This window comes from Nuphar pumila, chromosome 1, assembly GCF_984573655.1.
Source record: "Nuphar pumila chromosome 1, dmNupPumi1.hap1.1, whole genome shotgun sequence".
NCBI lineage: Eukaryota > Viridiplantae > Streptophyta > Magnoliopsida > Nymphaeales > Nymphaeaceae > Nuphar > Nuphar pumila.
In genome coordinates this window covers 167,089,832-167,103,055 of record NC_143249.1, presented here as the reverse complement: position 1 = coordinate 167,103,055, position 13,224 = coordinate 167,089,832, and the positions used below count along the sequence as shown (strand labels likewise).

The 13,224-nt window shown below is 41.5% G+C and overlaps 1 protein-coding gene across 2 annotated transcripts; it reads left to right on the top strand.

Moving 5' to 3' along the window:
- Positions 1–9,114: 9,114 nt before the first annotated feature.
- On the top strand, positions 9,115–12,784 carry LOC149851213 (nucleotide-sugar uncharacterized transporter 2-like). Of its 2 annotated transcripts, XM_090014260.1 has the most exons (7): positions 9,115–9,363; positions 10,260–10,411; positions 10,555–10,763; positions 10,864–10,957; positions 11,191–11,357; positions 11,599–11,769; positions 12,020–12,784. In XM_090014260.1, exons 1-7 carry the CDS (start codon positions 9,273–9,275, stop codon positions 12,297–12,299), a joined length of 1,164 nt encoding a protein of 387 aa, XP_089870386.1. In that variant the 5' UTR covers positions 9,115–9,272; the 3' UTR covers positions 12,300–12,784. The 2 variants fall into 2 exon arrangements, with proteins under 2 accessions (XP_089870386.1, XP_089870394.1); XM_090014268.1 differs by lacking the exon at positions 12,020–12,784 and having other exon boundaries at positions 9,116–9,363; positions 11,599–11,773.
- The last annotated feature ends 440 nt before the right edge of the window (positions 12,785–13,224 follow it).

The window sequence follows — 13,224 nt, the reverse complement described above, 5'->3', positions numbered from 1 at the left end:
CAAGTATGCAAACCTTTGCTTCCGATGACGTTAGATCATTTCTAATTCACCGATCTGCCCGTGACAGCTAAGTGCATTCACTAACTTTCGAGATCTATCATAAGTTCTGGTTTAAGCACAATCTTCTGCAAGAAATGTGCGTAAAACCTGTAACAACGTCACATGCTCAGCAGAAGCCAATCACGTTGGATGAAACACAAACACTCAGTGCATTGAGCTAATCTCAATCACTAATTAATCCGATCTACAGAGCTAAGTGCATCAGCAGCTGAACTCGATCTGTTCAGTTGACGTTAGCTAACTACTGTAATTTGCAGGCTGAACTCCCTTACTAAAGCTTCAGCAGCTGGACGAGGCTTTTACCTGTAATCTCAGTTATGGTTAAGGCAAACCTAATTTCATCCGCTCACTCAAGGACTCAAGAGCGTGGACACCTGCATGCACCTTGTATAGTTAACACCTTTTCGTTTGCTGCAAACTCCTGCGTGAGTCAGTGCTATCTAGCATCTGTGAGTGTTGTCCGGAAGGCTTGTATGAATGCTGAAGGTGCAGTGGAGTGAGTAAGTCTGTTGTAACCGAATCAGAGGACTTCCAATAGGTAAGAGACAGGTGGTGACACGATCCTCCAGCTAAGCGTGTATCAACTGGTATCAAAGCCATGCCGCTGAAGACGCTGTTTAAAGAGGATCAGCTTGATAATCTACAACAAAAGCTAGAGGAAAAGAATGATCACCTTGCGGCATGAACGTCTGCAGTTGAAGTGAAACTGGGTCAATTTTACATTAGAATAACTGTGCTTCAACAAGAAGTGACTGATAAATTCGTTGAGGTATTACTTCATCTACGATCTAGTGAGAAACAAAAAGTGCCTCAGGTTGTGCCAGCTGCAGGGCCACCTGCGACCGAGAAGGATCTGGTTGGTGCACGCTCAGATCAACCATATCTTGACTTCACAGGTAAGCCAGGTGAGCAGGAATGTTGTGCATGTGATGTCGAACAAAACGCGGCAAAGAAAGACGGACATGTCGATGGCTTACAATAGACAGATGCTCGGCGAAACGCCTCTCATGCGCGCCATACGGACAACGGGAAGGAAGTGTCTGCCAATCCTGGCGGGCGCGCGGTGCTATCGGGCCGCAGCGCACATGCGCAACATGCATGGTGCGCGCGACGTGCATGGTGCGGGTGACACACATGGAACACGCGATGCGCATGGCGCAAGCGACGCGTATGATGCGCGCGATGTGTGAGGCACGCGCGAGAACTATAATGCACACAAAAATTCTGTTGCGCGTGGAAACTGTGAGGCGAGCGACAGGCGTGGAGCACACGGTGCTGCGGACACACGCGATGCGCACCTGCCATGTTTACTCTTTTGAAGAAGGCATTACACACAGGGTGAATGCAGCAAGGCCCAAGAGCGCGGTGTTGTCCATGTGCACCATGCGCTGGATGGCCGTGACCTGTTGGATGCCCGCGATGTGTGTGAAGTGAGGGAGGGTTCCAAATGCTACCAAATATGCGATGAAGATGAATATTATGCCATGCATGAACGTGAATGTCGGGAAGAGTCCATGGTCTATGAGAAGGGTCAAGACCCTAATTCAAAAAGAAATTGGGAATATCATAATTCCAAGGAGATAAATTCAAATATAGGCATGACTAGAATAAGTCAAAGTGACCACTTTGAGGACAAATTCCTTGAAGGTGATGAAAGACTTTGGTTTGTGTTCAAGGAGGAACATTATGGCAATACTCCATGATATGCTGAGGGAAGTTGGGATCACAGCTTTCCAAGAGCAGTGAGAATACCTCTTCCCACATTTTCAGGTCAAAATCTCAAGGAATGGCTCTACAAAGTGCGACATTTCTTCACAAGTCATAATGTGAAGTATGAGAAAATGGTGCATTGCGCACTTATGGGTTTCGAAGGTGAAGCATTACGTTGGTTTAGTTGGTTGGAACAAAGACGAGGATACCCGACTTGGGATATCCTAGAAAATGAACTCATGAAAAGGTTCGGCCCTACACATTACACCAACCATGGTGTTGAGATGAAACAATTGTGCCAAGGGGGTAGTGTGCAAGAATATCAAGCACAATTCAAAGACTTGTACTCTTTGTATAATGAGTGGAACGAAGGATCTCTCCTAAGTTCTTTCATGGGGGAGAGGGGGGGGGGGGCTCAAGGATGACATAAGGCATGAGTTGCTCGCTCACAATCCAACTCCACTAGAAGACTGCTATATTTGAGCATGAATTATTGAAGAAAAGCTTAAGAGAACGCATGGGGTACGTAAGAGTTCAAGGAATGCAAATTCCAACTCCAAAGTTATGCAAAAACCTACATTTAACAAAGGAAAGAAGTCAAAAGAATTTTCAAAAAATAAAGTGGATCGCATCTTTAGGGAGTAGATGGATGATCTTCATAAAAAGAGGCTATGCTTTAATTGTAAACACAAATGGATGCCCGGTCACAAATGCAACTCACTAAAGTGTTTAATTGTGACACCACAAGAGGAGGAAAGTGAAGAGGAGGAAGGTAATCCCATGGAAGAATTGAGCCAAGAAGAAATTGTTCAATGTCAAGGACCGATTGGCCAATGCTTCGCATTGGGAAGTAAAATTGCTCCTAACTCCAGGAGATTTTTTGGAACTCTAAGTGGCAAGAAAGTGGATGTTCTCATTGACACGGGGTCGACTCATAACTTCATGAGAGAAGAATTGATAGCCAAGCTTAAATGTCAATCAAGTGAACATCCTAAGTTCAATGTTATGGTTGGAGATGGAAGCCATCTCAAATGCACTCACTTGTGCAAGGATATAAAGCTTAACATTGAAGGCACTTATTTCAAATTGGACTTATATGTTTTACCTATGCATGGCGCCGATGTAGTCCTCAGAATGTGTTGGCTTTGAACGCTTGGGAACATCACATGAAATTTCATTAACATGGAAATGTCTTTTGCTAAGGCAGAGAAGCCTTTAAGCATAAAGGCCAATCAAGGTTGTGAAGGTGAACTCGTGAATGGCCGTGAGGCCTTAAAACTCTTTCGAGCCACTCATATGACATTCATTTGCCTAGCGCAACCCCTCTTACCTTAAGAGAAGAATAAAGAAGTAATAGCAACTCCTAATGACATGTGCGAGCTCCTTGATAATTTCCAAGATGTTTTTGGAGAACCCAAGGGGTTGTCTCCCACACGCACTCAAGATCATCATATTCCACTCAAGCCGGGGCAATGACCTATAAGTGTAAGATCGTATCGTTATGCTTTCTTACAAAAGAGTGAAATTGAGAAGCTAGTTCAAGAAATGCTTGAAAGTGGCATTATACGCCGAAGTTCTAGCACAAATTCTTCTCCGGTCCTGCTTATGTGCAAGAAGGATAACACTTAGAGATTTTGCATAGACTATTGTGCGCTCAATGAAGTTACTTTCAAAGACAAGCATCCAATTTCGGTTATTGATGAGTTGAATGTCACCAAATATTTCTCTAAACTTGATTTAAGGGCGGGTTATCACCAAATAAGAATGGCAAAGGAAGACATTGAGAAAACCACTTTTAGGACACATGATGGACACTACGAGTTCCTTGTGATGTCTTTCAGTTTAACAAATGCACTAGTCACTTTTCAAAGGACCATGAATAACCTATTTAGACCATTGTTAAGAAGATTCGTCTTAGTCTTCTTCGACGATATCTTGGTCTATAGCACATCATAGAAAAAACACCTCAAGCATGTTGAAATTATGTTGACAATTTTGAGAGACCACACCCTCTTAGCCAAAAGAAGCAAATGTAGCTTTGGCCAAGAAAGTGTGTCGTACTTGAGCCATATTGTGGGAAGCAAAGGCGTGAGAGCCGACCCGAAGAAAATTGATGCCATGGTCAATTGGCCAACTCCACTGTCAATAAAAGCTCTAAGAGGATTCTTGGGCCTAACTGGATACTGCTACCGCTTCATTTGTCACTATGGAATTAGGGTGCATCCTCTAACTACCTTACTTAAAAAGAATGCTTGGGAATGGAATGAAGAAATCAAACAAGCTTTCTTAAGGCTTAAGCAAGCTATGGTGGAGGCACCGGTTCTTGCCCTACCCGATTTTGAGAAAACTTTGATTTTGAAGACCGATGCTTGTGATATAGGCATTGGGGATGTGCTCTTACAAGAGAAGCATCCCTTAGCTTATTTGAGCAAGGCTCTATCCGGCAAAAACAAGAGTTTTTCAACTTATGAGAAAGAGTTACTCACGATCGTTTTGGCCTTAGAGAAATGGAGGCCCTATTTGCTTGGAAGGCACTTTCACATACAAACCGACCACCAAAGCCTTAAGTACATACTCCAACAAAATATTACTACACCACTTCAACAAAAATGACTTACAAAATTAATGGGGTATGTCTTTGAAATCAAATACAAGAAGGGGGTCAAAAATATGGTGGCCGATGCTTTGTCTAGAAGGATGGAAGATAACTCTTATCTAGACATCTCATATGTCTCTTCTTCACTTGCAGAAAGGATAACTCAAATACAAAGTGAAGATGAAGAAATATAGAAAATGATTCAAGAGTTAAAAGAAGAACCAACAAGTCGTCCTTCCTATAACTTCAAAGGGGAAATATTGTTCTATCAAGATAAGTTGGTAGTGCCCAAGCACACAACTCTCCTAAAAGAGATCATGGAACACTTCCATGACTCATGAGTCGGGGGACATGAGGGTGTTTTCAAAATTTGGAAAAGGGTAGCAAATGAGCTTTATTGGAGAGGAATGAAAAAAGATATCAAGTAATACATCAAGGAATGTCGAATATGCCAAGAAAGTAAGTATGAGAGGATTAAACCACTCGATCTACAAAAACCTTTTCCCATTCCAAATCAAATTTGGACCGACATTAACATGGACTTCATTGAAAAACTACCCATATCTCAAAGAAAGGAAGTCCTTTTGGTAGTAGTGGATCGACTTTCAAAAGGAGCTCACTTCTTGGCTTTACCTAGTGCTTACTCAATGCAAATGGTGGTAAAGATGTTCATCCAAAATGTGACCAAGCTATATGGGATGCCAAGAACCATCACTTGTGATCGAGATCCAACTTTTCTTAGTCAATTTTGGAAAGAGTATTTTTCGTTAATGGGAACCAAAATGTGTTTCAGTACGGCTAGTCATCCTCAAATCGATGGCCAAACAGAAATAGTTAATTGAACTCTTGAGACATACTTGAGGTGCTTTACAAGTGAAAAGCAAGATGAATGGGTAGAATATTTGTCTTGGGCAGAATGGTACTATAATACTTCGTTCTGTAACACCACAGGTATGATTCCCTATGAAGCCATTTATGGAAAACTCCCTCCTGAGACTCTTCTTTATGAGGAAGGTACGACAAACATTGTTATAGTGGATCGCCAACTACGTGCAAGGGATGGGATCCTAAGAATTTTAAAAAGAAACATCAAGAGAGCCTAAAACCGAATGAAACAAGTGTACAACAAGCACAGATAAGACAGAGAATTTCAAGTAAGAGTTTGGGTTTGGCTAAAACGAATACGTCATAGTCAGTTTACTTTAAGCAATGATCCCATAACCAAATTATCTCCAAAATATTTTGGGTCATATCAAGTGATGACACACATTGGAGAGGTGGCTTACAAGTTAAGATTGCCTAAGGAGGTTCGCATTCATCCGATCTTCCATGTCTCCCGCCTTAAGCCATACCATGGAATATTACCCCAAACTGAGGTACAAGAAACGGTGAGCAGGCAACCTACAAGAGTGCTCAATTCAAAATTGGTACGAAAGGTAATAAGAAGGATCAAAAAAATTTTGATAGAGTGGGATGGTGAGGGAGAAGGTACAACCACAAGGGAATGAGACTACAACATGAAAAATAGGTACCCAGAGTTCAATCCTAGAGTACTAGGATCATTTCAAGAGGGAGGGATTGATACAGGTCCAGTTGAAGACGACAACACAGAGCAACCCTGCCAGGCGCAAGGTCCATGAGAGGTTGATCAAGACAGTGAGTAGGCAAGGCTGAGAGTCAGTTGACGTGACCAGGTCAGCTAAGGGGTAGTAGGGCAGTAGCACATGCAGGGGTTTCGGTTTGCAACAATGGAATAAGGGCATCACCAATCAGGTTTGAAGTGTGGGCTGCCCAATGAGTTGGCGTCCACTTCATGGTAAGGCTATAAATAAGTGTGTGCAGGTGAGAGTTAGAGTGTCTTTTGTCATTTTGTAAATCTGTCATTTCTTGAACTTGTAAATTTTCTTTGATCAATAAAGTTGACTTACTTTTGGCTTCACTCGTGGAGAGGTCTGAATCGAGGATTGGCCTTCTTGACTCTGACGCAAGTCAGGAAGGAATTCCCTCAGGTCGATTGATTCGATCTGCATCAAGTTCAAGCAATAGTCGAACAACTTCCTGTCGTCGGGTAGCATTCATGGGATCAGCCAAATCAAGCTTAAGTATGCAGACCTTTGCTTTCGGTGACGTTAGATCATTTCTAATTCACTGATCTGCCTATGACAGTTAAGTGCATTCACTAACTTTCTAGATCTATCATAAGTTCTGGTTTAAGCACAATCTTCTGCAGGAAATGTGCGTAAAACCTGTAACAACGTCACATGCTCAGCTGAAGCCAATCACGTTGGATGAAACACAAAAACTCAGTGCATTGAGCTAATCTCAATCACTAATTAATCTGATCTACAGAGCTAAGTGCATCAGCAGCTGAACTCAATCTGTTCAGTTGACGTTAGCTAACTACTGTAATTTGCAGGCTGAACTCCCTTACTAAAGCTTCAGCAGCTGGCCGAGGCTTTTACCTGTAATCTCAGTTACGGTTAAGGCAAACCTAATTTCATCCGCTCGCTCAAGGACTCAAGAGCGTGGACGCCTGCGTGCACCTTGTATAGTTAACACCTTTTCGTTTGCTGCAAACTCCTGCGTGAGTCAGTGCTATCTAGCATCTGTGAGTGTTGTCCGGAAGGCTTGTATGAATGCTGAAGGCGCAATGGAGTGAACAAGTCTGTTGTAACCGAATCAGAGGACTTCCAGTTGGTAAGAGATAGGCGGTGACTAGGGGTGGCAATTTCTGACACGACCCGCCAACCCGCCTCTTAGGCGGGTTCGGGTTGGGCTTAAGCCAACCCGTTTAATAAACGGGTCGACCCGTGTAACCCGTTTATTAAACAGGTCGGGTTCGGGTTGGGGGTATGCCAACCCGGCTGACCCGTTTAATAAACGGGTTAGGCGGGTGGGTCAACCCGCCAACCCGACCCGCCAACCCGCCAACCCGTCTGCCCGACCCGTCAACCCAACCCGCCAACCCGTCTGTCCGACCCGTCAACCCGCCAACCCGACCCGTCAACCCGACCCGCCAACCTGCCTACCTGCCAACCCGCCAACCTGAAAACCCGTTTACCCGTCCCAACCCATTTATTAAATGGGTTGGCGGGTCGTGTCGGGTTACCCGTTTATTAAACGGGTCGGGTTCGTGTTTGCCACAGCTGACCCGTTTAATAAACGGGTCGGGTTCGGGTTGAGGTATGCTGACACGCCAACCCACCAACCTGACCCGCCAACCCGACCCGATTGCCACCCCTAGGTGACACTATCCTCCAGCTAAGCGCCTATCATAAGCGCCAAAATTTCATGTGAAATTGTAGTCAAGTAACCTAAATCAAATTCTGATGGTCCATTTAATGAGATGTAAATTGACTCAATACATCCTCAGCGAATCTAAAGCACCACCCTACTCCGGTAGTGTAAGTGTAGAGTTTTGGAAAAGAAATTTTGGATTATCAATGGCATCAATAGATGAACTTAACCAAAATGAAAAAATACAACACTATTAAATTGATTGCCTCAGACATGTCCAAAAAAAAAAAACTAAAACTTCATCATAAACAAATGGGTAACTGTTATCAAGTCTTTGTCTGTTTCAAACAAACCGAATTATAAAAATTGGATTGTGGTGCAGCGGTGTCGGCAAGGTTTGGAAATTGGCTGGTTTTGAGGAACTCTATTTCCAGGCCAGGCCTGCTAAGTTTCACATTTCCTTTTTTCTTTTTTTATAGGCAAGCTAGGGTTAGGCAGACCTCCACCAGTTATTATTCAACATACCACTGGGTTTTGAACCCGCAATGTCCCACCACAAGGAGACTTGCCGGTTTGAACCGAATCGGTGGGGGGGGTCTCAACCGAGTAATGGTCCGAGTGAATTCCGGTTGAATAAATGCACAGACATGAAACCTGGATCTGGGTATCCATACTATATTACTTCTAAAATAGGAGTATTAACGAATTGGATTCAATTACTCTCATCAAATGTCAATTATATTGTTTATTTTTTATATTTTTAATAGTTTAAATATATTTTAGTTTTTGAAAAAAATATTTTATCCAAAAGCACCCAGGGGTTTTATCCACAAGGATACCCCTCTCGTAGGTTTTGAACTGTAGTCATCTCATGTCAAGTGACAAACCATGATGGCTTGGCTCCCATCCTGGAAGATGGAAACCTTGTGGGCAAGGGAAAGAAATGATGGAGGTAAAATTAAAATTGATTTTTTCAATACGCAAAGAATTTAAAGTTCAATGCCACAGTCAACTTCTCATCTCAGTTAGTCTCCCACCGCAGAATCCGGAGAGATTTTAGCCAAACTATATGCTCTGAATGCTATGCCTCACCCACATGAGTTTTTGCATATTTCTCAATATATCAACGTTAAATTACCTTGAAATTTGGTTCCGTAAGAAAGCAAAAACAAACTAAATTTTCATGCAACAAAGCGATAAACAAGCGACAGAATAATAGAAAAAACCAAGGTAAATATGATGGTTCCGCTCCTTAAAAACTGTCGGTGTGCAGCCTTTTATTTTAAATATTTTTATGTTTTTTTGTTATATTTTTCCATCAAAGTCAGGTACAAACGGGAAACTGTTTTAATAAAATATTATTAAACAACGGAAAAGGAAAAGCAGAGAGAGAGAGAGAGAGTCTTTGCCACATTTCCCTTGCTATTCCCTTCTTGGGTTTTTGTTGCAATTGGAGCAAACCAACATCTTCCCTTCACCTGCGGTTTGTCTTCGTTTTTTTTTTTTCGGGGGGGTGGGTGGGGGGGAGAGGATGGGAAAGCATGAGCTGCTTCAGTGGGGTGTGAGATTGTTCGGGCTAGCATTCTTCTTGTGGCGTTGATTCTATAGTTTGGGGTTTCCTTGGTTTCTCTTCTGCGGATTTTGAGCTGTTTGGTCGCTCTTTTTCAGTATGCTTTGTAGTAGGAAGATGATCAATTTCTTTATAAGGAAAGATGTGGGGAAGATACTCAAGCGTAAAGACAGTGATGCTGGTGAAAGAGGTACCACTTACCCTTCTCTCTCTCTCTCTCTCTCTCTCTCCTTTTCTGGCTAGTGGGTTATTCGAATTTTGTGAATATATTCGGCATCTTTTTATGTTTTAGGCAATATGTGAAGTGTTAGTCTTGCTTTGGTAGATTTGTTGATCAGATTTTCTCATAGGGTTTTGGTGGTGATTCATGGAAAGAACTAGGGCTTTGTGTGAAATCTGTGAATAACCATCCTGATGCATTGTGGTGTTCATTCCGTAATTTCTTTTTTTGTGATCTGTCCTTGTGTTTATAGGTTAGAATTTAGGGGTTTGACGGTAGTGCATGAAAAAATGGTTAGGAAGAATTTTGTTCTGAAAAGGCCGAGTTTTTATGTGAGGACTCCGGAAAAGTTGACGTCATGTAATATTGGAATGTAGAATTTTATTAGGCTGATAAAGAAAATGGAGCACGTTGTAGTGTATAATTGTTAAAGAAAACCGGTGTTATGTTACAAATTTTCCATAAAAATCTGGTGTATAATCCTTGGAGTTTCTCTTGGGGTTTTTTATGGCTGTTCATCGGGAAAATGGGGATTCTTTGGGTAATTTTGAAAATGTAGTAGATGAACGGTTTACTATATGCAATTATGCAATTTGAAACTATGTAGTTTACGCTTTATTTTAGTGTTTATAACCTAATTTTGTCATGCCACTTTCTGATGTGATTACTGAAGTAGGAAGCCAATGTAGTTAACTCTTGACACCATGATTTTACTGCCTTAATGTTATGTCTGTATGGTGGATTCTTGGTTTGGACTCTGCCCATCAGTATATCCGAGTCTTATTCAGCCTGACCAAGCTCTTAAACATTAGCTTTAAGACAACCCTGCTTTCCTTTTCTATTTGCTTTTGCATTTTTCTTTTCAGGTCGTGCTCTTGAAGAGTTACGGTCTTCACTTTTTAGTGAGTTCCGCACATCAGAAGGTGCAAAGCGTCAACAACAAAGGATATGTGGACCTAAAGTGGCGCTCACATTCAATTTCTTGGTTTCAGTTGGGATTATTATGGTGAACAAAATGGTGGGCACAGTATCTTTTGTGATCGGATTCTTTTTGGTATTTTAGGCTTTTTGTGGATTTACTTGTGCTTTGATTCTGTAAGTACGCCCATATACTTCAAACGCTAAAATTTCATAGTGTAACATAAAGTTTGTTTCCTTTAGGTACTCAGCAAGGTTGGATTCAATTATCCCATTTTTCTCACGTTCATTCACTATTTAGTGAGCTGGTTCTTTATGGCGACCTTAAATGTATTGTCACTTCTCCCTGTGGCCCCTCCTGCAAAATCTACTCCATTTTCTTCTTTATTTGCTCTAGGAATTGTCATGTCTCTCTCCAATGGCCTTGCTAATGTCAGCTTGAACTATAATAGGTGAGCATTGCTTCTCTTTTTGAAATGAGTTGCTTTGTTAGTCGGTTTCCTATCAGTACTAAGCATGTCATTACAAGCACTAATGGGGATTGTTTCCCAGTGTGGGATTTTATCAGATGGCTAAGATTGCAGTTACTCCAACTATTGTGCTGGCAGAATTCATGCTGTTTAGCAAACAAGTTTCTTGCTCAAAGGTAATGACCTCTTACCAAAGTTGTGTGATAATTTACCCAGACAGAGACCACGACAGTTTCTGGTCTCTTGGTTGACCTCAATGACTATGTATTGGCTCAAGTTTCCAGGATCACCTAGTTCCCTGTGGCTATTGAGGAGGTCTGGGTTGCAACTGGGTTTTATGATCTTTATGGATCTATTATTTTTTCATTTGCATTACGCATCTTTGAGGAGTTACGATTGTAATTTGCAGGCAATAGCACTTGCTGTGGTATCTATTGGCGTGGCTGTTGCAACTGTTACAGATTTACAGTTTCATCTTTTTGGGGCTTGTATAGCATTAGCATGGATAATCCCTAGTGCAGTCAACAAGATTCTCTGGTCCAGATTGCAGCAGCATGAAAACTGGACTGCAATCACGTAAGTTGAACATATTTTGGAGTGAATACTTTCTTGCATTGGTGAATATAAGCCCGCATAAATCACTGATCTGGTCAGTTCAACTGATTTGAGCCCAGTACACAATGGGGGGCTTTAATTATTAGTGGGTCACCCAAGTTGGTCTAGTGTGCCTATGATGCCACTGAGCATCAAGTTTGCTTGCTGAGTGTTTAAATGCTTGTAATTTTGGCATCATTTCAAGTAAATGATTTTGAAACAGGTTGATGTGGAAGACAACGCCAATTACCTTGCTCTTCTTGGTTGCTTTGATGCCTTGGCTTGATCCTCCAGGGGCGTTATCCTTTGATTGGAGCTTCCCTAACACATTTGCTATATTATTATCAGCTGCACTTGGCTTCCTACTTCAGTGGTCTGGTGCTTTGGCTCTTGGGTAAGGCTTATATTTCCTATATTCAGAATATAATCATCATTCTTGGGAAATTTTTAGACTCTGGTTCTCTCTCTTTTCATACTTATTTTGTTGATGATTTTTTTAGACATGAGTTAAGGTTTCTTTATTTATGGATTGATGGGGCTCTTTATTTTTACATGTTAGTGCAAATGTCTTTGATTATTACTGTTTCCCTTTGTAATTTTCCATTTTAACCTCACAATCCTGAGATTTCTTCATACAATTGCAGGGCAACTTCTGCAACTACTCATGTTATTCTTGGGCAGTTCAAAACCTGCGTAATCCTTCTTGGAGGATATCTTATTTTTCATTCCAATCCTGGGCCCCTAAGTATCAGTGGAGCCATCACAGCCCTTGGAGGCATGTCTGTATATACTTATCTTAATTTGCATGAGGCTCATCAGATTTCAGTCAAGTCTACTTCTAGGCAATTACCTTTGTCTTTGAAGTCCAAATTGAGCAGAGAAAATGGTGAGCACCATGATGGGAATGGTGGAGAATCCGTGTAAAGCTGCGTTTGGGATGTCGTTATCGATTCTGGTACTGTGATACTCCAATCCCACAGACTTCTCAATTCTAGTACTTGACAATCCATCCTACATAGAAACCTCTTGCAGCAAGGATGAAAGCGATGACAGCATGATATACAATTTTCACATGGAAATACCAGTGACTGATGATGCTAATGGTTGGATTACCTATCAGTACACTTAGATCAACATGGCATGTCTTTGTCAAAGCTGATTTATGAAAGTACTCTGCTGTATGTTCTGCAGGACACCAGTCTTTTAGTGTTGGAGGAAAAATTGGAGAAAAAATTCCCCCCACTTGACATCAATTTAAGGTTATACAATTTTTAATTTGATTGTAATGAATCATCTTTCTCTTTACATTGTAGACTCCTAAAGATGGGACAGATTGTGTGCATGTGAGCCTGCATAGGCACATGCACTGGATCATAATCTAGTCATTAAACATGAAATCCCCATCTTAATACCGAGGACTACTTTGTTCCAATTTTTGTTCTAACTAATCACCCTAGCCCATTAGACAATTAAATGTCCTCGTGCACAATCTATCATATTTCGAACTACTTGGTTATTCTTTTAGCTTGTTTCTGACCAAAGATTTCCATGTTTGGTTTGTACAGTTTCTGTTTCCTTGATCTCACTATTCTCATGGTATTAGGACTTCATATTTGGTAAACCTGGTCGATTTGGTTGTGTTTGGTTGGACTCTGGATCACATTGAGACTCAGTCAAGTTTGTTTTGAATGACTTGGCTGCGACTAAATGGGGGCATGTTGTACTCCATGTTAACGTGTTGTTAGCTGTCTTGATCCTCGAGGGCAATACTTGGGAAAGACACATTGTGAAGTCGGACTTGTCTCGAATAAAGATTTGTCTTACACAACTATGATTTATGCAGTGTCAA

What these genes read in the sequence shown, in the direction of transcription:
- LOC149851213 (XM_090014260.1), top strand. Translation starts at nt 9,273, where the DNA reads ATGCTTTGTAGTAGGAAGATGATCAATTTCTTTATAAGGAAAGATGTG. An exon ending in AACAAGTTTCTTGCTCAAAG is followed by an intron (nt 10,958 to 11,190) that starts GTAATGACCTCT and finishes TGTAATTTGCAG; the next exon opens with GCAATAGCACTTGCTGTGGT. An exon ending in GAAAACTGGACTGCAATCAC is followed by an intron (nt 11,358 to 11,598) that starts GTAAGTTGAACA and finishes ATTTTGAAACAG; the next exon opens with GTTGATGTGGAAGACAACGC.